The sequence below is a fragment of the Melanostigma gelatinosum genome, assembly GCF_949748355.1.
Source record: "Melanostigma gelatinosum genome assembly, chromosome: 16".
NCBI lineage: Eukaryota > Metazoa > Chordata > Actinopteri > Perciformes > Zoarcidae > Melanostigma > Melanostigma gelatinosum.
Window position 1 is genome coordinate 8,900,148 of NC_136649.1, and position 24,644 is coordinate 8,924,791.

Consider the following 24,644-nt stretch of genomic DNA (forward strand, 5'->3'; position numbering starts at 1 on the left):
GCTTTCAGTCGATGGTAGATGATCATGTTCGTCCCCCTGGGCGGCGTTTTGTATGTAAATGAACCGGATAATGTGCGTGACGCCCGGTTGTGGAGTCACGCGAGTGAGTAGGTGGTTGTTGCAGCTCCTGTTAAAACACGGCGCCGTTTTCACTCCCACCGGTGTCTTTTTCGAGACCGATGGTTTGTCAGTCACATCACGGGCTGCAGTTACACCTCTGATGTTTAATTCAGCCACACATGCTTCTACCTTTCTACGAGCCTCGAGGTCTGCCGTATATCCAGTGGAAATGTCAGCAGGCTAATGTCACGAGCAGAAATAGGTTAGAGGGCGGAAAAATACTTCATTTCAGTCCCCTCACCTTTTCAGGTAGATATAGCAGCTGAATTCAATGTTGTGCATCATAATATAAAAAACATATTTTGTTATTTTGAATGATTTCGGTACGGTCATTCGCCACAATCATATTTATCGTCTGCAAGATGCTCTGATTTGGTCACATACTCACTTGATATTAATGTATGATTCCCTATAGCCCCCCTATAGTGCTCTGACAGCCCATATGAGAACAGCTGTAGGGCAGGAAAGGTCGAGAGGGTCGTTCCGAGGAAAAGAACACTGTCAGTGAGTAATTTTTCAAAGAAATGGAAGCCAAGGAGTCCCCGCTGGCCATGTGGAGGAAAAAGGGGTTTCCTGATGAAAGAAACATGAGGTCAGGGAGATCTGGACTGTCGACAAAGATGCCTCATTTCTCGAGTCCTGAAGAGGAAACCCTGCTAGGCAGTCAAGAGCAATTCATGTCACATTTATCTTTTTGTTGTGCGTGATTCAAAATATATTATACCATCAACTAACAACAATTCTGATGGTTGACATTTTCTCAAGAGATCCAAATGACCCTTTGTGACCTTTTATAGCCTCACTTTCTGTCAAGAGTTTTGAGATGATGAAAAAACCTCAACCTCAATGCAGTAGCTTTAGTCTTATTTTGTAATTATTTGATAACATCCACATTTACATAATGTTGCTGCTGACTGTTGAAAGTTATTCTCGTGTTGCGACGACATTAAGCGCTTTGTTTAGTGATCCTCATCCTCAAACTAAGATATCAAAAGATATTATTTGTGTGTTGACAGCGAAAACCTTTGTATTGTATCGGGTCAATTGTTAAAACATTTTAAAATGACACCAAGCTCAATTTCTGTATTGAATTCCATTGAGCTTCCATCGTCACACACTAAATGAGTTACTCAGGTGAATGGCTTTCAAAAAAACTTCCACATTTCTCAGATATACAAGAGTGCAACAAGGCTAATACGTCCCCAAGGACAAATCGGCAATCTGAAGCTCAGTTAGCAATTACATCGTATTGAGTTTATTCTGCAGAAACAATGCCTCCAAGGGAGAAATATCACCACATCAGGGTAGCAGTGTAAACCAAAGCACCCCTCTGTTCTCCAGCAGGTGCATTCCTTTTGAATCACTGCTTCTTTGTTTGCAGCCATGCTTCACTGAGAGGCTGGAGACAAAAGAGCGGAGTCTTCTGCGAGTAAATCTGCCAGTTACTGAAGCATGCAAGACATACCTCGCCTTTTACACAGCAACAACACAGGTAATGGGCACAGGTGTGTTTGGGAAGAAAGATCTGCTGGAGGAGGGAAGAGGGGCACCACTGCAACATTCAACAGGAGATTATTCTTATGAAAGACAAAAGACAAAGGATTTATTTATACATGAGGACAAGCACAAGTATATCTATACACACATGTCTATTCACCCACATGGAAAGTCTTACATTCACTGAGTAGTTCAAGAGGGCCATACCTGGAATTTCTCATTTCATGGCTTCTTCTCTCTACAAACGGCTGGATTTACTGTAGATTAGTGAGGTCTAATGGCATTGCCAGTAAAGCTGTGCCAAATGCAGACTGCTAGAAAAAGACCTATTATAATCTGTTCATCCCACATGCTGGACTCCGCCAAACAGAGCGGTGCCAAATTATGACAAGGAGAGCGATAAACTATACCGAGGATTGAGTGTGAAACAGATTGATGGCCAAGCTCGGCACCGGTTGATGCAGAGAAAACGAAGTGAGGAGCTTCACCCCACATGTGTCTCGCTGCACAGGCTGATGGAGCGCATTTGGGGAAGAGTGGCATGGGACTGAATGCTTCTTTCGTGCATTGAAAGGTCGACCGGCCTCGCCACGAGGATTCTTTATCTGCCTCCCAAAAAAATGCCCAAGGGCATTAGATGAATGAATTATCATTCCAATCAAAATGCATGGCAGCCCCAAAATGTGCTCCCATTTATTGGTTCCGCCACTGACTACAATCCAAAGCCCAGAGTTCAGCATAGCACAGAGGAATCATGTCCAGATCTGAAAAGTGGAGGAAGATGTGCTTAAATATTGTTATTTACATGGTGCACATTACTGACTTCGTTTACCAACCCGATGCTGCCGTGTGATTTAGTGGGAGTTCCACTGGTCACCGTGTTTTGACGAGCAGCGATGAATGGTTCGCATGAACAAATTATTCATGAATTCCTTTTGTCAAAGCTAAATGGGATTTAGTGGTCCTGCAAAGAGGGATTTAGTGGTTCTTGACAGAATTAAAAACCAGAGACTGTGTGGACAGATTATCTCTCTGAACCCAAATGACATGGATGAACACTGCCTCCTAGTGGCAACAGCTATAGTGCATCTGATTTACAATGCCAGGAAACCTTTGTTTGGGCAAATTACACATCACAAATCATAACAGAACCCACATGTATATTTTTACTTTGACGATATTAATGTAGTGGTCAGTCATTATAGAGAAATCACTCAGTTTCCTCTCCAGCATTTTAACTTTCATAAAGTTTAGTTACTTTTGACATTGGTGAAAGAATGGTCACAATTGAAGCAACTGAGGCAGAGATAGTCGTCAAGCTCCAGAAACACTGGATCCTACACTTCCCATAATGCAACTCAATAGCCTCTGTTAGACTGTACCCTGCCTCCTAAAATCCCACTTCTTTTAAACACCACAACTTCAGCTTGTGAAGCAGGCTTTGTGTTAAGCCAAAGCTTAACGAACCCTGATGACAAAAGTTTGGAAAGCAAATAAATGTAACTTAAAATAAACAACAAGCAGAGAAAAGTCAATTTGCAAGAAAAAATGTTTATTCCTTGTAAACCTCACAGAGCGAGAGCACAGCCAAGGTCAGACCTGGGAAGAAACTGTGGGCATAGAAAACAAAAAAAACAACAAATCACTTCTCTATACTCTCAACAATCAGTTAGTTGGGCGAACAACTGACTAAACTGTCATTTTCACAACATTTTCTTTTCTTCCCCAGGAACCAACGACAGCAATCTGAGCGAAAAGAAGAAAAAGAAAAGCGTCTCCATGTAGTCGCACCACGCGCACAACAATGACCGTTTCAGATGAGGGTGAAACCACATCAGACTTTAGAGATTCTCTCCCTGCGGGAAAAATAACAATACCAGCAGAAACAGGAGGAAGGGAAGCTGCTTTAGAAACAGCCACCTCCCCCCAAACAGTTGCAAATACTGTAACGTTCACGAAAAGAAATGTGACTTTCTAGTCCCTTACTTTTAACTACACAGTCCACTACGAACAGGTGACCGCTTTCTCTACCTGCTGAACGGAAACTGTCATGAACTGATATTCAACTGGATATTTGACAAACACGTCAGCCAATGTACTTGCAGTACATTCTTGAACACTGTACTTAGAGAAAACCAGCATTCCCAGTCTTGGCACACAAACTTAAGAGGAGTAATTAAATAAAATCATTTATCCGCTATATTAAAGTTGGCATTTTCCAAGAGCTTTGTTTACATTGCACAGTCCATCTTTACGGTTTTTCTCTTTCGAACAGCGAGTGTTTTCTGCAGTGCAACTTTTAATTGGGGAATCAAAAACAATAAGGGGGGGGGGTGGGGCAGCAGCTAAACCGAGGGATTTGGGGGTTTAACAGCAGCAGAGATGAGCTTCTGTGGGCGGACGTGTAAACAGCAGACTCTGTGGTGGGCAACATCATGTGGCCATACTGAACAGGCAAATAGGAGAACAATGAATCGGGTGCAGTCTACCGAATCCGTCAGTGTGACTTACTTAAAAGGGGCAGAGCTGCTCTCACGTGGACACGATGAAGCAGCGGCTCTACCGGTGTGGACGCTAGTAGAGAGCCCAAAAGCCAAATCAGCATCTGAAGGCAACTTTGTCCCACTTCACCAGGAGAGGTCAAATTATGATCCTGTCCAGCTGAGCCAGATGTGTCACAACTAATTCATAAGGGTCGGGCGTATCTCATTGCTCACTTTATGTCCTCAACTCAAGGCACTGTGATCATGACAACCGATGAAAGACTACTGAGAAGCCGGTCCACCTGTATCTCTCACACACACACACACACACACACACGCACACACACGCACACCTGTTACTGCACTCTTTCCTCAACTCAAACACTCACTTCAGGACTGACTTTAGGAGCTGCTTGGGTTCGTATCATTTTATGGTCTATGTTTCTGCTCATAACACAATATCTTTTTCCAACTTGTTGCAATCAACACTTGAATCTTTAAAGAGTGAACAAATAGAACCACACAATACACTTAAAAAAAAAAAAAAAGATTTACCACCATACCTCAAAGCAGCTGAAATCAGGGTTCATTTTGTGCCTTAAAAAATAAATTACAACAGAACAAGGGGTGAGAGTCTGTGCCAGCTGTGCACTACATTCCTCAGGTTGTACAGATGTCGGCAGACTATTTTGGGAGAAAACAATCTGTCAAAGAAATTGAGATACAAGTCAAGCTGCATGACTGCGTGATAAAGGAGAACTCGGTTTTCCAAGGTTTAGGAGGCATTGGTTGGGGGGGGTGGAGCAACACCCTTGAGATGAAGATACATACCCGATTCTGTGAGGTTTCACTAGACACTTAAGAGGGAGGGGAAAAAACAAAAAAATGCGACTTCCAAGTTGACATGTGATGTCCGTTTAAAGTTTTTTTTGTCTTTTGTTTTAACTACAACAAATACAGTCACACAATACAACATCCTTCTGACCTTCTGGAGCAAAATAGAAAACCAGAGAGAGGAAAATAAACAACCTCTCAGCCGCAGACGTGCCGAGCAGATTGGAAGGTGGTGCGGCCTGCTGGGGGGGAAATAAAAATGACGGGGAGGATGTAGGCGGGACGAAGCGATCACTTTTTGAGCGGCTGGTAGACGGAGGCGTTGGGGTCGAGGCCGGAGGGATTGGTGTCCATGAACTTGGAGGAGTAGTGGGGGGTCACGGGGCTCATGCTGCCGGTGTCGGCTGTGTAGGAGATGCTGGGCATGACGGCCATCACTTCGGCTATCTTCTGCTTCAGATCTTTTATCTCCTGGTCCTTCTGCAGGATCTGACCTGAATACAGACAACCAACGGGTCAGCATGAGCACGCCTACACATATTGAATAAATATGCCGAGCACGGCAACCAGACCGACCTTGTGCAATCTCCAGCTGTCTCTTGGCGTCTCCCAGCGCAGAGAAGAGGTCCAGTTTGATCCTGGTCTCTGCGCTCAGACTGTTCTCCAGGTGCTGGGTCTTGTCCTGCATGGCTGACAGCGCCGACATCAGCACCTCTGTGTCTTTTTCGTTCTCCTTATATTTATGAAGCTCCTGCGAGACGGAGGACAGATACAGTTAGGGTTCAGTCAGGAGGGGACTGTCCTGTGATTGGATGCTTTCGCAAAACTGGTGACAGAGCAAATGTGATTCATTGTCATAACTGATGTGAACTACATTTCATTCAGTGCGGCATGAAGAACAAATGGAGGTCCCCCTGGTACGACCTAGCTCTGGGACAGGGCTCATGATACAGACATACGCTTGTTGGATCTTTTTCTGCACCACTTCTGTCTTTTTGTGACGCTTTGTCACACTTTTTGAGAACTTGCTCACGAGCTATATTTGTGTGCAATGACTAAAGTAGAACTGGCAATGTACACAATACCGTGATAGGGTTCACATTTTAGGAATCCAAGCTTTCACGAATCGCTGAGCAGAAACAAAAAGCTTCTGAATAAATTGCAAGTTTGATAATAAAATAAATAAAACCTTACCTGAACCTTCACTTCCAGCTCTCTGATCTGGTCCTCCTTTAGCTTGATATCCAATGTTAGTTTCTTACACTCTGTTTCTAATTCAGTGATTCTCCGCCGCAGCGTGTCTGTGCACTCCCCTCTGAAAACACATATTGGATTTATTAGAACAACAGATCATGACTTGAAAGAAACGAGCGACAAGTCAGCGGTGAAATGGTTATAGAAAGCTGCATGTCAGATGAGCCCCTACCTGGACGCTGCTGCTAGTGCTACCGCTCTGGCTGCTGTGGCCTCCTCTAACTTCTTTCGCTTCTTTTCGTCTGCGAGCTGTTTCTCGGCGGTGCCTCGGGCCTCCTGCTCTGCTTTGAGCCTCTTCTCCAGTTGCCCCACGGCCTGTTTGTCCTTTTGCTTTGCCTGCACAGCATTATGGAGCCTGCAAGTGCACAGAAAACACACAAATAAACAAGGCGGAAACACTGCTCTCTCCCTACCGTCTTCATTCACGACAATAAGCACCCCCCCCAATGACCCAGTTATTAATGATCCAAAACTTTGCTTTGACACAACGAATAGCGGCCCCGCTCACTTGTTCTGCAGCAGCTCGTTCTCCTGGCGCAGTTGGCCCAGCTCGCTGCGTATGGTGCGCTCAGCGCTGCCCAACGAGCCGATCTGGCTGCGCAGGTCCTGCTCAACCTGCCGGCTGGCCTGCAGGTCTGCCTTCAACTTCTTCACATCCTGCTCCAACCTGTCCCGGGTGGAAGAATGAAGAGAGCATGATTTATATACTGGTGTTTCATATACACAGTACATCAACACATGTAGGCTGTCGTAGACACATAAATCCAGATATTGCGGCCTAACGGTCCGCCCATGGATTACACACCACGGTAGCAAACAGCTGTCTCAGGAAAGCAGGCCCTGAATTATTAGTGCAGCCAAAGTATGGTCATATTCAAGCCATACAGACGTATAAATAAAACAACGAAAACTACACATTTACTTTATGCTTCCGCTGTTGCATGAATGGTGTTGGCCTTCATTCTGAATTGAAAGCGGGTTGAAGGAAGCTTCATAATAATTTCTATGTCCTACTCTGAAGACAGAATATCATCAGTCCCAGTCAAACTCTGCATAACTCAAAGCATCGCATCTAAGAGCCTTCATATCTCCTGACATTTAAAATGATCTGCCCACCACCAAACCTACACGAAAGCCACTTTAACACTTGAGAGATGATCCGTTATTGAATCATAATTCTAATTAGTTTTTTTTATCACTCAGCCCAATTAAATGCCAGCAGCAAGAGACCCTCTTAACAACCATCTGTTTGCAATATGTGTTTCCACAACTGAGGATGTCACAAACGGATTTCTAGTTTTGTGAGTGAAGAATAACATAAATATTCCCTTAAAAAGAGTTTCAGAGCCAGAGTGAAGCAGCAAGCGATGCAAACTAAACAACACGTATCATGGCAGGAAACTACTGCGAATAGATGAAAGGCTTTGAACTTTAGTACTCCTGTTTGTGCTGGAGGAGAGGAAACATTTTCCAAACCTTTTGTAGATATTATACTAAATACCATAGGGCTAGAGGACACTACAAAACATCACAAGGAACCATCACAGGTCAGCTGTGATGCAGGCTGTGTTTTCCTAATGCAGAGCTCCTCAGCTCTCAAACATTTGGTACCAGGATCAAGGGGAAAAATGCCACCGGTGCATCTGCATTTGCTCTCAGAATAGTTATTTTCAGTTGGTGTGTTTGTTCGTATAGCGTAGTCGTAATGAGCATGTGCCTGGATGAACACATCCGTGTCTGAGCGTGCACTTCTTACCGAACAAGTGCTTCCGGCTTGCTCAGCTGGTTGTTGGGGATGCAGTTGTCGGTGGGATCCCTGTGGGAGCCGCCCGTCGTCCCCTTCCCCACCGCCAGCTTGTGCTTCTTCTCGTTCTTCCCCGAGGAAGAGGAGGATGCCGGCGCGGAGGAGGGCACGCTGCCGTTGGTGGCGCTGTGGCCGCGGGGCGAGGAGTTGAGCGTCGCGGCATTGCTGCTGGCGTTTTTGTAGTTTTTGGAGGACGACGAGGACGAGGAGGAGCAAGAGGAATTGTTGTCCTCTTTGAGCAACAGGTTCTCTGTGCTGCCCAGCTCTGTGGTCAGTCTCTTGTTGTTCATATGGTTCTCCATATACTCCATCTCTTGGAGTTTAGAGTCCACCGACGATGGCAGGATGCTGTTGTGCTGCTTTTTAGCATCCCCGCCGCCGCCCTTTCCCTCTTTCCCTTTTTCCCTATACTCTAACTCCGGCAGTGCTGCCGATGTCTTTTTATTGGCTGGGGCGCCATTCTGTGACACTGGAGGTGTGTCTACTTCAGATATTCCTTTAGCTGCTGCTGCTGCTGCATGAATAAAAGGGGGAAGTGAAGGAGAGATGCATTATTTATGAACCATGACTTTATGTAAGCAATGTCAGCAGCGACTGTGAGGAGTCACACGTTGGTTGGTTAAGTGCTACTTGAGTGAAATGACCTGACTTTGCCTATTACTGCACAACAAAACCACACAGCTGCGTTGCATTTCAAGTGATCTATTTGCCTTGTATTGGTTGGCTGGTGGAAAATCTTTTTGCCGGCTGCAATTTTGACAATCCTCCACTAACGTCTTGCTCTGCGAGCTCCATTCAAATCTTTCCCTAATCCCACCCAATGAGCAGAGCCTCCTGATCATTATGTGCGTGGTGTTTATTTAAACTGTGAGGCAGGTACACCTTCAATCACAGCCTTTGGCTAGGGAGGCAAATGTACGTTGGACAAGACTCGTTACAAACAAACACAAACTTGATACAAGCCTGGTTGTGATTGAAAAGACAGTACCACTTACAGGTTCCATGTTTATTGCCAAAATCCATTAAATCATATGAAGACGCCTCAAAATAGCTTAGAAAGCGTTTCTCCTGGACTTAAATGAATCAACTCATGTGATGTATTTTGTCCTAGTAGATGGTGTATGCGAGTCTCACATTTCCTGACACACATGTACTGTATGTGTGTGATTCTTACCGTCCTCTGCCTCTCGCTCTTGCCTCTGGAGCATCTGTTGCTCTGGAGGCAGGGCCTGCTGTAGAAGCTGCATGTAAAACTCATTCTCCTTCTGTACCTCCTTCTGCTTCCGAAGGCGCATCTTATAGCTCACGTAGCTCTTGAAGCCGAAGCCCAGCGTGACCACTGGGTAGCCAATGCTACGGAGATGGACACAAGAAGTGCACTCATAAGTCTACTGTTGGGTAGGCGCGATTTTGGCGTCGTGGCTGGTGTGATCCCATCCCAGGATGGTCTCTAGATATTGGGATGTTAACTGCTCAACTTCACGGTATAACACAGGTTAGCACAGACAAAATCAGCTTGAAGCTCTTCGGGGTTCATGTCTCTCTTAGCCTAATACACAGACCCTAAATTGTAGAGGTGCTACTTTAAACCTCTTTCAGGATTGTTATTAAATGTAGAGTCTTGGGGAGAGTCCAAGTGAAACATCAGAACTGTTTTTTTCTTTCAATATACACAGAAATCTTTAGCAGTTTTCTGTGGCGCAAACAAAACTGCGTTTGACCGAAGCAGAGCAAACGTCTCCACGCTTCCTACAGTTCCTACTTGTACCATAAGGCATATTTAAGTGCATTTGTTCTTTAAGCTCCACCTGGTTTAAACAGAACAGTGGCTCACCAGTGTGCAGCAAAAGGACGACACAAGTCCACGTGGAAATTCTTCAGGTCTTTGAATCTGACGGCCGCCTCTATGTACACAAAGAGTATCCATAGCGACACGGTGGGGAGACAGACACCTCTCTCTGAAACAACAATGCAGGACAAAGATGTTAGGAATGGGCATTGAACATCACGAGCACGACTACCTGAATTGTGTGTCCATTGCAATGAGAATCAAAAACTGGCAAAGTTGGAACCAAGTGCTTGGTCATTGTTTACTTATTCTTTCATAAATCGCTTAAATCTTTGTTTTATGTTGTATTCAGACAAAGTTCTTTAATGTCCGTCTGTGAGCCTGAGCTCATCTTTGTGACAGAAAACATTTTGAGGAAATATAGACACAAATACAGCTGACTTAGCCCCAGTGACCACCAGATGATGTGGCAACCAATTTCACATCATCCCACATAGAAATGAGCTGCTGGTCAATGGTTCTTTAAGGTGAATCACGGCAACTACCAAAAAAAGTTTTGTTTTACACAGAAGATCAGCCGTTTCTGGATGAAGGGATCCCTGAGCACTCGTTCCCTCATAATTCTTTGATTTACGCAGTACTAACGACGTCGGTGCCAGAGTATCTATCGTGCAGCATTACACAGTACCATTGTCACCACAGTATTTATGTTTGTAGCATTCAGACCAATTGCTAATAAAGTCGTGTGCACCGCAGCGATTTTACTCACAAATACTACATGAAAACTAAGATCGTACTTGGAGATATATGCAGAGTATTAGAAGATTATTGCTTTGTGCTGCAGTTCTTTAACACTAGTTGACATTATCTTACAAATGATGATAATTTCATCAGCTGCTCCACAGCTGACCACAAGTGTTGGTAGTTTGGCCCTCTCCTCTTCACCAAAGACAGCAGACAGCGCTGAGTAAAGTTTAAGCAAAATTAAATTCAAAAAGGTGTGAGCTGGTTTATATACTTTACAAATGAAAAAGTGCTTATGGAATAGTTATCTAACTAGTACACGCACAAATAACACTGCTGGTTTGAATTCTTATGATAAAGAGGATCTATAAGTGCAACGTAACGTGTGATATGAAGTGAAGTTAAAAGTGTGAGCCGCATCATTATACGTGAAATGAAGCCGCTCACATAAAATGCCTACAGTCTGTCTTTAATTCACCACCTCACCATCTGCGTCGCCACTTTCCTGTGTCTCCAAAATGTTCGTACGCATGAGTCAGCGTTTCCGTCCAGGCACGCACATTCTCCCGTCAACTTTGTTTTTATGGATCACTACTTTTGCGTGGGAAGTGGCGCGCGCCTCTTTTAGGCCCTTTAGCCACTTTTAGGCCCTATTTTGTGCATACAAGTGAGACCCCTGATGAGCACAGACCTGTGTAGACCATCATTCTACACAAACCTTTAACTTCTCTACACCTTACTTGAGTCTTTATGGACCCACCATTATCACTGAACACACTAGGTGGTGAGAACACAGACACTACGCCATAGTCTCCTTGAATACAATAAACAGCGAGAATAAAGTTGGAGGGCTCAGAAAGCGACTGGGAACCACCGTGCTGCTCCCTCCCCCAACTGGCACTAGGATTTCCATCTGACACCTGGCCTTTGGTCAACGCAGGGGGATACCGCTAAATCAGACTGACAGCTAATCCGCAGAGTGCAGCTCACTTACACAACATGCAAAATTCTAAGAAGCAAGTCTATTTGTAAAAAAACACAACACAATGTGCATGGGAACTGCACAACACTTTTCACACCTGGTTTTCCCCCCGAAGCACAAAGTGGAAGAACAAAACCAAATAGTGCCAGTTCTAAGAAAGTGTGTGTGGTCTGTGACTTGAAAGAATGATCTATCTCAGCCAGTCTTGTAAATGCACAGACGGCTTCTTCCTTTCTTCTTTTTTAAGTTGTTAAACAGAAATAATCGAGACACAAATGAGAGGAATGTTAAGAGCGGGAGCCCCGTTAATCACAGACATTATCCAGAGTTTATACCAACAAATATCAAGACACCTATAGGTGGGAGGGCCTTACCTGTGTGCCAAACATACTGCACCCAGACATAAGTACTGGCAGCGAAGAATAGCCATTGCACTGGGATGAATAGGAGGCAAATGATGTCAGAGGTAAACGCCACACACACAAAGAATACTGAGAAGGCCTGTCGGAGAGAGGAGACGTGGTTATGATCATGATAAACCAGCAACTTATGCAGCAAGGACAGATGTAGGTGCTTGAAACCTAAAACATTGTCTTAAAAAGACAAAAGGAAACGCTTTAAGGCTAACAACAAGCCTTAAGATGTTAAGACGCCTGTTCACAGACGGGCTGGCTACCCAATCTTAATCCGCTATAATGGGAGTGATCTCGTTCTGGGTGATGCAACTCTATGTTTCATTGTTGAATTATAGCACCATGAATGGTTCTGCGAATATTACATTTTTGTTTCTCCTTTTCTGCATCGCTGTGAGACACAGACACACCAACAAACACACACCTACACAATGCATTTCAATGAGAACACGCTGTACAGCATCAATAATGGACCCACGGCAAAATGAAACTGTGGTAGATTAACATTATCGTACAAAATTTAGATAACAGAACACCAATAACATGCAAGCCTGATCAAATCTGCCAGATGACCTTGTTTGCTACCTCATAGCATCAGAACTCTAAAGACTGACTGAAAGATAACACATCTTTGAATCAAAGCTGACATATGTTAAGTTTACCTCTGATACATAACGCCACAGCGATAAGTTATTTACATTTAGCTTAAAGCATTTCGACAGACGATGCAGTGAAACTACGGGTTCTGTAGTGTGAGAGACACACTTCACTTTGTGCATGTGTCGGCAATTTACAAATAAACATTTGTGGTAAATGACAAACAGCGGTTATAATCTACGTCTGTCTGCACTTGCTTGTTTTAGTGCAATATCTAAAAGCTGAGTGGTGAACAGAAAAACAAAACAGAAAATGGCTATGCTCTTTCGTCACCTATAGGGAATCACAATAAATATAAGGACACAGCCACTCACCAGCCCCTGGTATCTAAAGGAGTCGTATACACTCCGGATGAAGAGCCAGAATGGCCAGAGGTACTCAAACCTGAACTCCAGCACAAAGTCTGCAAGTAGCACCAGTGCCCACACCACCAGGAACTTCAGGTACAGGAAGGTACTGAAAACGATAAGAAACATTTGATGACGCAAAATTTTTGCTACTTTATATTGGCAATGTGATTTGTGTTAACAAGAATGGGAGTCATATTTAACAGTCAATATGTGGCAAACCATCAGCCAACACATCAAAAGAGATTCTACTTTATTATAACTGTGTGTGTGTGTGAGAGAGAATTGCACTTATAAGTGGCTGATGTTATAAAATGCAACAGAACATATATACAGAACATGTACGCAGAAATTTAAGAGACTTGTGAAGACATTCTAGAGGTCCACGTACATAATGTGACATGTTATTCTGTGATGATGCTTTAAACATTTGGACATGGCAACCGTGACAAACTACGGTCTATACTTTTCTCAAGTGTTGTGGGCATTACATTTACTCACATATGTTCATTTACTCACATAATATGTTAATTTATTGCTGCTTCTTTCCTAGTGTCACAATTCAACTCAAATTTGATATAATAGATACATTTGATCGCAGTTTACATTTTTGTGACACAGTAGGGGTGTCCTTTGATCTCAAAGCATGGCCGTTTTGTGATGAGTCAGCTGCTCAATAATTCAAGTACTGCCCCACATCTCTACGTCTGGATGCCACGTGTGAGACTAACGTTAGGTGCCTCTAATGTTTGATCAGATACATGGGATGTCAGATAGAGCTAACTGTTCGGACCTGTCAGGTGTGGCTGTGAAGGACAACTAAGCAACTTTTAAGTTGTCTGGAATAGCGACACACGAGGTCTTCAGAAGTCAGGCAAACTGCCTGCAGTCAACTCGTGTTTACAGTGAACGTTAATAGCATATGTTACGCCTTTACTGGATACGTAAGGCGCAGGTGGTGAGGTGAGAAATAAATCAGACATAGCTGGAGTTGTGCTAGCTAATATAAGTTACCCTAGCTAAACAGGGAAGCTGCTAAATTTGACACGGCTAGCAGGTGACAACTGACGTGAGCAGACGGTAGATAGTGTTGTTGAATAAGTGTCGCAGGACACCGTGCAGCTTATTATAAACAGTAACGTTGCTATGAAAGCGACCTTGTGATATGGTGCAAAACAGGCTGTTTTGGGGCCTAGCGCTACGACTAGCTTAACAGCTAACGTTACCTGCTTATGTACGAAAACAACCCGCTAGCATACACTATGCTACCACTAGAAGCTAGCTAGGCTAATAAGCTAGCTTAGCGTTGGCAGTCCATTGATATCAGTAGTGACGTTAGGAAGCTCCATATTCTGCAGCTATCAAGCGGCAAACACCCCCATTCATTGCCCCCCATTGTTGTCGTGAGGAGGACCCCTCCGTCCGGCTGCACATAAGTTACCTGCCGTATATACCCTCAGTGATTCGGTTCCGTTTTAACGGCCGTCGGAGTTTGCTGCAGTCCGCATTGCGCCGCTTCATCCTCCTCCCCTTGGCTTTGGCCTTCGAGTAACCACTGTAATCTTATCCAGTTTTCTTGTGTATACGGACAAATATAATAAATGAAGTGCCTGCGGTATATATCGCTGTTATTATTTCCCCCCAGTGGAAACAAAGAAATAAATAAAGGACTATATTCGGGAACCTCCTCTTTTTCTGTTAGCACAGACTCAATATGCCCAGACCGCGCTGTGCTTTACATGCGTCCACTTGTCAGACGGCTGGTATATCCAATCAATTCTATCCGCCGAGGCCTATCTCTTTGACGGATCCAGAGATGAGCCATTGACCGTGGCCGGTCGCTCAGGTCTCCTACACCAAAGAGAACAGAGGAGCGCGAGGGTGGGACGCTGTGTATATGGAACGTCTCCCCGTAACCAATCAGATTGTTGTGGACGAAACGGGCATCGCTGATTGACCAATGAGCTGATCGCGGAGGCGGGTTTTGGTCTTAGAGGTTTTTGCCTTCGGTTTATAATAGGCAGAAAAAATGCAGTCTTTGGGACAAAATTCCCTTTGTGCGAGATACAAAACAGCCCTTCCAGCATACGAGGGTTATTTATATCAGTCCCTTTGTTTGTGGTTCATTGACAGACCTGCCCCAAGGCCTTGTGCGCCATCTATTTTTATTTATCTATTTTTATTTATCAAGTTTTGTTACCAGCTTGAAATATGTGCGTGTAGTGGACGCGCGCAGGTGCGTTTGACTGAAAGTGTGGCTTGCAGTTGTCGTTGCTTTTTATGTGATGAACTTTGCCCCTAGATTTTTGTTTACCATTGCCTTCATGACCAAAACAACGTAGCATTATACATATATAAGATGAAGATAGTTATTTTTAAAGATGTATGGCCAAATAGTGTATACAAATACAATTGACAACTATTTGCTGTGCGATCTGTAGTATTTCATGTCATACATATTTTGGAGTGTAAATTAGCCAATTAATGCTAATTATCTCGATGCTGTCTATATACGGTACTATTAAAAGCTAATAATGCATTTTGGTCTGTTCCTCTTCTTGGAAACATTTTTAGTCGCAAAAATTACTTCAATTCAACATGCATCCATAGTTGTCTTTCATGACCTCAATCCATTTGTAATTTTTCGAAGGGGCTGCATTGTTTGCCGCCTGTCTGAAATGACTAAAGCGTTTTTCTTTAAGCATCAAAATACATTTCACTAATGACCAGTCATTGCCTGGGTCCAGCCCTTTGAATCAACCCACTCCACCGAGTTGTAACATGTTTACGATTCTGTCCGATATCAGGCAAGGCTTGTCAGTCAAAGACCAGTTCTTGCCGCAGCTGATAAACACGAAAAGATGTGCATATGTTTAGGGTTGCACCCTGCTCAAAGCGCTGGGGCTTACACTTGCATCAGTTGGAAGAGCAGTGCGCAGGGGAAGTCTCCAATGGCTCCTCAGTACGCACCGAGTCTGCGATCCCGTCTGGCACCTTTGCTGCTTTTTCTGCAGATAGGCTTCATAATCATATATGCCGTTTACGTTGAGATCGAAAGCAATATAAAAGCGGATGGGACTACCTTCAGCAGCTTTTACCCAGGTAGGCCTAAGTAGTGAGTTTGGAAGGGGAGAGGGTTGCAAGGTGAATAACCCATCAAGGAAACATAATTTGAAAACTATAGGTTCTTTAAAAAGCAAAAAAATGACTAGGACCCATGAGTATTGGGAGGGGCGGCAGTTGTTAGGCAGTGATAAGATCAAACAGCTGCGGGTTCTTTAGGAACAGATGACCTAGGGTTGTCCATTGACAATTGCTGTCACTGAAACACAGCAGAAGTGACCATTGTATAGAACTGAATTGTGATTCAAATATGTGAGAGGTTTCTTTGTAAACGCCTATACTATTTCCTTTCTTTTGCAGAGTTCCAGGATGTGAACGTGATGGTGATTCTAGGTTTCGGCTTCTTGTGCACTTTTCTAGTGCGATATAGTTACAGTGCCTGTGGGTTCAACCTTCTTGTAGCTGTCATGGCCACCCAATGGGCTATCATACTCAATGGAATTGAATCCTGGTATTACAGAGGAAAGATCAGGGTAGATTTGAGAAGGTATGTCACCGGCTGAGGCAGTCATTTTCTCACTTTTTAATTTGATATCACACATCTATTTGAGCAGAATACATTTGTCCCAGTATCTACAGCTTGTTGTGAAATAAAATGCCACCTAATTGAACAGAGATTTATCAAATGACAATACAATTCAGAAAATACTATGAATACACATTTCACAGATCTAATATTTAAGTCAATGTTTTGATATAGCTTAGTGGTTGCTGAGATGCGCGCAGCCTCGGCCCTTATTTCAATTGGAGCCGTGCAGGGGAAGACCAACCCTGTCCACCTCGTCCTCATCGCCCTGCTGGAGGTGTCAGGCTTTGTCCTGAATGAGTGGCTCCTCCAGACTCTGCTGAAGGTGAACTTTCAATCCTGTGTTTCACCTTTGCCTCAGTTCTTCAGGCCCTGTGCATTCCCTTCATACATAATGCAGCACGTAGACATTTGCTTATTTAAACACGAGTTCCTTGACATCCTGGAAAGCATCCATTGGAGACAGAGATGAGGACAGGAGAGTAGAAGATGATAGATCTGGGTTTGAGGTCTTGACCATAACCGGTTGCACAGTGAGTACACCTGTTTTCTAACTCTAGGTCCCGGCAGTGAACAGCATCATGTTGCTCCACATCTTCGGGGCCTTCTTTGGACTCGCGCTGACCTGGATCCTGTTTCGGAAAGGATCCCTGCAGCCTTTCGAAAAAGAGAAATTTGACCGCCAAACAGGATTATTCTCCATGTTGGGTAAGGTGTAGGCTATGTTTTTCTGATGTTGCTGCTAGATTGGGGTTTTTCTGTTGGATGGTGCAGCAAATGGGATTGTTCAACTGGAGATTTCAGTTCAAACCTCGCGTTAGTAAGAATCCACCTTGTTAACGAAGAATCTGAATCCGATGTTCTCCGTTCTCCAGGGTCTGTGTTTCTCTGGATGTTTTGGCCCAGTTTTAATTCAGTCCTTGTGGACAATCACAGTCCTGGGAGGAAGCTGGGGGCCATGTGCAGCACCTACCTGGCCCTGGCTGTCAGTGCTGTAACAGCAGCTGCTGTGTCTGCGCTCTCCAGCCCTAAAGGAAAACTCAACCCGGTATTCGAACACTTGATGTGTTAACGCAACATCTTTCTCTTCCATGAACAGAGTCGGGATTACTTCATAATGGGGCGTATATCTCCTCCGTCAGATCCATATGCAGTCATGCATCCTCGCTGGCGGTGTTGCTGTCGGGGTTTCCATGTCAGCGGTTCATCAGCCGTGGGAAGCCATGACAATCGGATTCACTGCGGCTGTTGTATCAACCATTGGACTGAAATATCTCCAGGTGACGATCACCACCACCACGTACCCCTGAAGTAAGTCATCTGTACGTCACAGCTCATCATAATATCTTGTTTTCCAGACGCACATGCTGCTGGCATTCGAGTGCCATGACACCTGTGCTGTCCTGAGCACACACGGACTCCCTGGCCTAGTGGGATGGCTGGCACATCTCCTGCTACAGATAAAAGCCGGTGACGATCACACAACGTAAGAACGCAACTCTCGCCCGAATTGCATCGCAACACACACAAAAGGATGCGACGCCCTGTGTAATTGGTGCTTTGTTTCATAGGGCTATCCGGTTTGCTGTATTTCACATCTGTACTCTCCTGATCACCATCAGTCTAAGTCTGTCCATGGGAATCATTACAGGTAAGTCTTCTCTCTAGTAAGGTTTCCAACAGTCAACAGTCAAACCAGAAGACAGAAGGTCCATTCTTAATTATTCAGTCTCAACAGAATGCCATCGACAGTGAAATTTGACCCAACGCATGTCCTACTTTAGGTTTTCTGTGTTTTAGTGAAATGCAGAGGTCCCCTCTCTTTATAGTGCGTAACAATTTACAGGTTGACAACCACAGGGGTATCGACACTGTATTGTGCAGTAACTTGCCATTTGTAAGCTTTCCTCATTTCTTTTTATGTCATTGTTTAAAGGGCTCCTACTCAAGTGGAACTTCTGGAGACCGCCTCAAGACAAGAAATGTTTTGATGACCAGGCTTTCTGGGAGGTAGGCAATCAAGACTATCTTCTTAAAACAAATATCTAGCTGAACATAATTCTATATCTGCACCAAAAATATCAATTATCATTATCAAGAATTATACTAAACAGTAATGGACTTGGTATTGTGCCATGCCATACTTGAGGTAAAATCTTAAATTAGCATTGTGCAAAAATATTTTCCTGTTTCATGCAGTTTCCCCATCTTGCCGTGAAGAAGTAAAGAGGACGGAGAAAGAAGCGGATCCTGGAAGAACTTCTGGTGTTCGTTCATGTCAGTGAACATCATTTCATACAGTTTCTTACCCTCATGAAAAGTAGCTATTAGATGTTTTTATGAGTGAAAGACTGGGAAACATAAAATAAAGAAATCTAGCCCAGAACTGTGGAAGCATGAATGCAAGACTCATTTTCTGCCCGGTATGTCTCGGTTTAATGCTGCCATGGTCGTCAGAAACTGACCTCATGGGTTCGGATGTTACACAAGCAGGTGGGTGAGTGTTATAATACAAATCTCCAGTACGTGTACAACAACCTACAGTTGTCAAACCGTTGTCGACTTCATGTCAGCAGTGTGAGCTAATTAACCGTCAACAATAAATCTGGATGACTGCAAAGCGCCAGAGCTGACATATTGTTATTTCAGGAAACACACTCTATAGGATTACATTCAGTAAATGTGTACTGTATTATGAAATATTGCCCTCAAAGATATTTTGTAATAATTTATGATGTTTCCACTTAAAGACTGTTCAAATTAAAGGATGCCGTAAAAGTAAAGTATACCCAAAGGAAAAGTGGACAGTTCAGAGCTTCCAAAATACATTTTGTTTTACAGAAGTTATAACAACAACATGGCTACACAGTCAGAGTGCAAATAGACACATTTAAATATGTTGTGCCACATTTGAAAATATTCTTTTGAGCAAACGATGAAACTATGAAACTTGTGCTTGGTTATGATCGAGCCAGAATAACAGAAAACATAAATTTAAAATGTTACATTGAAAGCTAAAAAAGGGTGTTTTTAGAAAGTGAATAACCACTAAAGCATCTCGTCTCATACGATATAGAAAGCAGAGTGTATAAAGAGTGGACGTGAAGACACACAGAGTCCAATTACTGCCACAGATCCTCTGTACGTCCAAACTTGAAGACCAAACCCCTAAAATCAGAGGACAAGAAGACGGTGTGAGACAAAAATATGTCCACAAAACACCTTAGCTGACGTGTAAGCATGAGTTTGATGCTGAGGACCGATAACTTACCCAAAGAAAATGAACGCATTCTGGAAGAAAATGGCAATGCCCGGGTACACGACAGGCTTTTCTGCAAGAGACAACAGATTTACAGCTTTCAAAATGAGGCCGCATTTACATGTTGACAGAGCACCACATTTAGTAAATGAAGAGCTGTTCGTGATTGGACTGTGCAGCATTTTGCTTGCTGTGTACAGTACATGTCAATTAAGTTACAGCATGACTGACTTACGAGGCACTACGAATCCTCCAAACAGAATCCACATAGAGGCGATGAGGGAGCCGAACGCCAGCATGAAGCCGATGAAGAGCCACACTCGAGCGCCTGAAGAGCAGAGATAAGAAAGGGTGCGTTACTTTATTTGGGTTTGTACTTTATTGCATGGACGTCGTAGCGGTGGAACAAGAAAACGGTTTAAAATTAGGGCGCAAGTACTGTCGAAACCAGATGTGGCAGTATTAAAATACCCAGTGAGGAAAACATCAGTATAAATAGGAAAGTATGACACAGCAGTATAGAGAAGTTCATCATATCCTATCATACACACCCGTCTGTCCAATGCAGCCCTCGCTGTAGCTGTCTCCTCTCACTTGGCCATTTGAAACAGCGTTTATCCTGGATGTGTCCAATGAGATGATCAAAAAAACAATCATTACAAAACATGTCCGAAGCTATTTTTACCCGCCTGCTTATGTTGACAGACCCCCATGGTAATAAGTGGGTACGATAACTAGGCCTGTAACTAAGACAGTAACAAGGATATATATTATGAAGGCCTCAACTCACAAACTGGAGCATCTAACGAGCGGTGACGCAGCAATACGACCAAAACATTACCATCACCGGGTCCACTTACTTGGTGTTTCAGAAGCTCGACACTTAGGTCACATGACAGCAGCTAGAGCATCTCTGTGACAAATTGAGCGACGCCAGGAAAAAGAGGCCTGGAGATGTGGCTTACAGCTTAAGAAACACCAAATAACCGAAACTTGTGATGAGACCACTTGGTCACACTGGAGAATCAGACATTTCCTGTGACAGAATCAGTGTGCGGAGAGTCGGTCTCACATGAGAAAGGCCACTGTAGCGATGACTCCACACGTGTGATAGGCATGATGGAACTGGCCTTCATCGGGATATTTCACCGCAGCATCGATGATGATCCACCAGCCAGTGAAGAACTAGAACAAGATCACACAGTTAGCCCGAGGACTTCCACCGTTAGTAGGAACATGGCTGTCAACAAATGTGTAAGAAATCTGCATCCTGGCCATTTAAATCAGGAATCCACAGCTCCCCATACAGTAAGAATTAGTACCTACAGGCAAACACAGACCAGGAAGACAAATCAGTGTAGCCTGTGCTATGTGCATCTGCCTTTATAACTAACACCATCGGGGTACTACCAGAACTCCAGCGGCTACAGATGCAATGGTGTTTCTTCTTTCTCCCCAGTCCACATTGCACTCGCAGTCTCCGCACCGGATTCCGTCCAGGAAACCTGACATGACTCTGTGAAAGGTCGTCACGGTCAACAATGCGTGATATCACAAATGTTTATTATAATTATATATATATAAAACGGACTATTTACATTCCCCCCTCCACCTGACATCAACATTGTAAAAAGTGGGCTGACGTTTTATGTTTGTGCGCAATCTCTGTACTGTACGGATGATGCTCAATTACCTGGTTTATTTACCAACTATCGATACACTATAGCTCGATGACGTCTACGCTAGTCGGCAATAAGGCTATCGACGTTTATAGTTGTCGACACAACATAACTTTACAGTCGCTAAAACAGGGCTGTGTCGCCTCGTTGCATTCTTTTGTTCATCGCGTTGGCATTAGCAAACATTTCCTTGAAGGTTTCTTCTCGCTACGAAGTTGCGAGAACTAACAGCATAACTCCCAAGACACCAGCAGTACCGAGCTAAAACACACTCCCCACCATAACAACTGGGTTGTTACGTTAATGTCATTATTTTAAAGGATTTTTTACCTTTTATTTTCGTTTCTCTGATGTGTAAGCCCGACTTTGCTTCCGATTTCGCTGGGTCCTGCACATGCGCAGTTCACACACACTCGTTTGATGAGGGACCCTCTGAGACGCCGTTGATATTGTTGCATTCAGGTGTTATGAATAAAATGGGAATTTGTGCAACAGGGTGAGCGAATGGACCACTCAAAAAGTAGCAGGCCTATTTGATGTGTAGGGATATCAATACGTTCAATTACTTGGATGTGAAAAAGACGTGACGTATAAATGAGCGCATGGGAGCGGGCAGTATCACCTCGTAGTTCATACTAACAATGATGAAACAGAAAACATGGCCTACTGTGCGCATTTTCTTCAGTGTAATGCAAGTTTTCAGAATACAGTACTCAATATATGTGTTACCCTTTTGCTGATACACCCCTGGTACTACCTATGTTACAACCAAATTATACAAAGCCGACTTCGTTGTTATCCCCCCCAAAAAATGGCAGCACACACACCTTACTTACGGGTAACGCCTAATTACGGGCTTAACATAGTTCATGAAGGTAGCACTGCGGAAGGGCATTTTGTAGACGAGCCAACGTCACAGGAATCGATACTGAAAATAATACAACAGTAGGTTACATTTGTAACTAAACCATCATATATCTAAAACAATAAACAAATAAATAATACTGAATAATAAAAAAATACTTAAATATTAGAGAGCGTGTGAGCATTTAATTTCTTTGAATACAGGCCTATTTGCTTAATCTGTGTTTCTGTGGTGCTGGTGCAGAGCAGCTAAAAACTTGATTGAAACATGCTGTTTATTGAAAGTTTACACTTTATCTCAGAGGAAAGAAGTTGACACAATCAACAGAACATTCTCTTAGATCTGTTATTGATTGCTGAAACAACCTGTTGGTGTTCTTGAAGCCGTTTGCTGTATAATCCGATATGAGACCCGTGCCATCATGTGTGAGTCATATGGAGCCTTCAAGCATGCTGCAGCCCCTTTCATTATTCACAAAATGTAAGGCCTGCAACTGCAAACAGGGTACTGGGAAAAAACAACCCGGGGCTGTAGCATCAATCAGCATCTACTTTATTGACGATCACAACGAACAGATGGAATAAAAATATATCAAGTCACAAGTTAGTGGTCCACAAAAATGTGTTTAGCATCATCATTTGAAATCAGTTTGCAAATAATTGTACAGCTACTTTATAGTTGATACATTTGAAAATGCCATATAGAAGCCAGTATAAATGAGTAAACAAGATAGCAATTGTCTTAAAAGACTCCAAGCAACTGCAAGGCTACAGATATGGACAGGAAGATGACACCAAAGTATCCAATGTAGCCATAGGCACCATACATCCTCTTGGACGGATCTGGAATAAACCGTAAAAACAGAACAATGCAAACTTTCACCAAAGCAGAATTATATGAAACCACAATCAATACTAAACTTGTTCACAAGCAAATAACTGACATTGAAATTAAAATGTTGTCAAGAATACATTAAATGATTAAAAAACACTTCTCTTAAAACAATTACCACAATTCAGACTTCAGCCAGACTGTTTATTATATTTTGCACAATGCTATATTCTGTAAATGATTAAACAAAACTAGGCGAGGAGCAACAAAATACTCCGGCGATCTCTGTGATTACTAGCAGCGCTAGATTGAGTTTGAATCCTTAAAGTCCCCTACACTCAAACTGTATAACTTTGACCCATGTACTATTGTATAGGCTACATATAAATAATATTGGTGGTCTGCATTGTCAATGCATTATGTCACTATAGAAATATTTGGGTCAGGCCTTTTGGCCTTGGTTAAGTCCTTTCACATGAACAGAATGTCAGTCTTACCTCCTGTGTAGTAGCCCCAGGCGTAGGAAAACCTGCTGGTCACCCAAATAGCCCCCAGCACCGATGCTGATAACTGAGATGATACACAAACAAAAATAAAGAATCACAAACAGTTAGGGAAAATGCATGGGTGATCCAGTTTGAGAAAAAAAAAAAAAAAGTGCTTCATCACTCTGACTCTGCTATCTGGAGAATTCATGCCAAAGATCATGAGGATTGTTTGCCCCTCCCACAAGTTTGTCATCACGTGAGGTTACAATTACAGCAGCCGAAAATAATTGACTACCAAGCACTGAATGGCGTGGCAAAAGATCCACACGCACAAAGTCATTCATGATGCATGAATGAGTGTGTAGAAATGATACATACCGGGTAGACAAGAGCTGCAATGGTCTGGAAGACGAGCCACTGAGAGTACACCTCCAGCGTGTTCTGGTGCGCTCTCTGGATACAGTTGAATACCTGCTCCTTATCACTGTACATTGTGGGATACTGCAAAGTAGAGCGAAGAGAAAAAAACATTCAAAATGCAATGATGAGTGTTTATTATTAAGTTCACGTGTTTAAATGATTGTCCGCTAAAGTAAACTCAAACTACCTTGACGTCGTACTTCTTCCTGGCACCCCCGACTTTTACTGCCAAGTAGCCCAGCATAATCCAGCTGTAGAGGTAGGTGAATATGGCATAGCCAAAGTGGGACGGCAGCAAAGTCAAAATGTCCATCTCTGCTCGATAGGTTTGCGTTTCAAGTTGTCAGAAGTCGGCGGCCTGCACACAACACGATCTGTGCCTTCTTATTCAAGCGGAGTGGTAGGAACGACTTGTCGCTGGAGGCAGGACGCAACCAAGTAAATAGGAGTCGAGGTTACATCAAATATCGCGAGATCTCTTACCCGCCCATGAGATAACCCATTTAAAGGGCAATGCCACCATAATAAT

The 24,644-nt window shown here is 43.4% G+C and overlaps 4 protein-coding genes across 5 annotated transcripts; 1 reads left to right on the plus strand and 3 right to left on the minus strand.

Annotated features, from left to right (window-relative positions):
• Nucleotides 1-3,154: 3,154 nt before the first annotated feature.
• On the minus strand, nucleotides 3,155-14,720 carry maco1b (macoilin 1b). Of its 2 annotated transcripts, none has more exons than XM_079286665.1 (11): nucleotides 14,366-14,720; nucleotides 12,892-13,033; nucleotides 11,882-12,008; nucleotides 9,827-9,950; nucleotides 9,167-9,345; nucleotides 7,945-8,503; nucleotides 6,697-6,855; nucleotides 6,361-6,543; nucleotides 6,129-6,249; nucleotides 5,511-5,685; nucleotides 3,155-5,428 (listed from the first exon to the last, which is right to left on the minus strand). In XM_079286665.1, the coding sequence occupies exons 1-11, from the start codon at nucleotides 14,443-14,445 to the stop codon at nucleotides 5,226-5,228; spliced, it is 2,052 nt and encodes a 683-aa protein (XP_079142791.1). In that variant the 5' UTR covers nucleotides 14,446-14,720; the 3' UTR covers nucleotides 3,155-5,225. The 2 variants fall into 2 exon arrangements, with proteins under 2 accessions (XP_079142791.1, XP_079142790.1); XM_079286664.1 differs by having other exon boundaries at nucleotides 7,945-8,506.
• A 1,148-nt stretch (nucleotides 14,721-15,868) lies between these two features.
• On the plus strand, nucleotides 15,869-18,897 carry rhd (Rh blood group, D antigen). Its single transcript, XM_079287208.1, has 10 exons — nucleotides 15,869-16,026; nucleotides 16,348-16,534; nucleotides 16,748-16,898; nucleotides 17,134-17,281; nucleotides 17,449-17,621; nucleotides 17,716-17,853; nucleotides 17,932-18,059; nucleotides 18,145-18,224; nucleotides 18,510-18,583; nucleotides 18,773-18,897. Exons 1-10 carry the CDS (start codon nucleotides 15,876-15,878, stop codon nucleotides 18,797-18,799), a joined length of 1,257 nt encoding a protein of 418 aa, XP_079143334.1. The 5' UTR covers nucleotides 15,869-15,875; the 3' UTR covers nucleotides 18,800-18,897.
• A 100-nt stretch (nucleotides 18,898-18,997) lies between these two features.
• tmem50a (transmembrane protein 50A) lies at nucleotides 18,998-21,969 on the minus strand (the record flags this gene model as incomplete). Its single annotated transcript, XM_079285952.1, has 7 exons — nucleotides 18,998-19,741; nucleotides 19,845-19,905; nucleotides 20,068-20,160; nucleotides 20,384-20,451; nucleotides 20,905-21,017; nucleotides 21,243-21,348; nucleotides 21,842-21,969. The coding sequence occupies 7 exons, from the start codon at nucleotides 21,967-21,969 to the stop codon at nucleotides 19,696-19,698; spliced, it is 615 nt and encodes a 204-aa protein (XP_079142078.1). The 3' UTR covers nucleotides 18,998-19,695.
• Nucleotides 21,970-22,632: 663 nt separating this feature from the next.
• On the minus strand, nucleotides 22,633-24,537 carry mgst3b (microsomal glutathione S-transferase 3b). Its single transcript, XM_079286440.1, has 4 exons — nucleotides 24,303-24,537; nucleotides 24,074-24,196; nucleotides 23,705-23,777; nucleotides 22,633-23,218 (listed from the first exon to the last, which is right to left on the minus strand). Exons 1-4 carry the CDS (start codon nucleotides 24,426-24,428, stop codon nucleotides 23,118-23,120), a joined length of 423 nt encoding a protein of 140 aa, XP_079142566.1. The 5' UTR covers nucleotides 24,429-24,537; the 3' UTR covers nucleotides 22,633-23,117.
• Nucleotides 24,538-24,644: the final 107 nt, after the last annotated feature.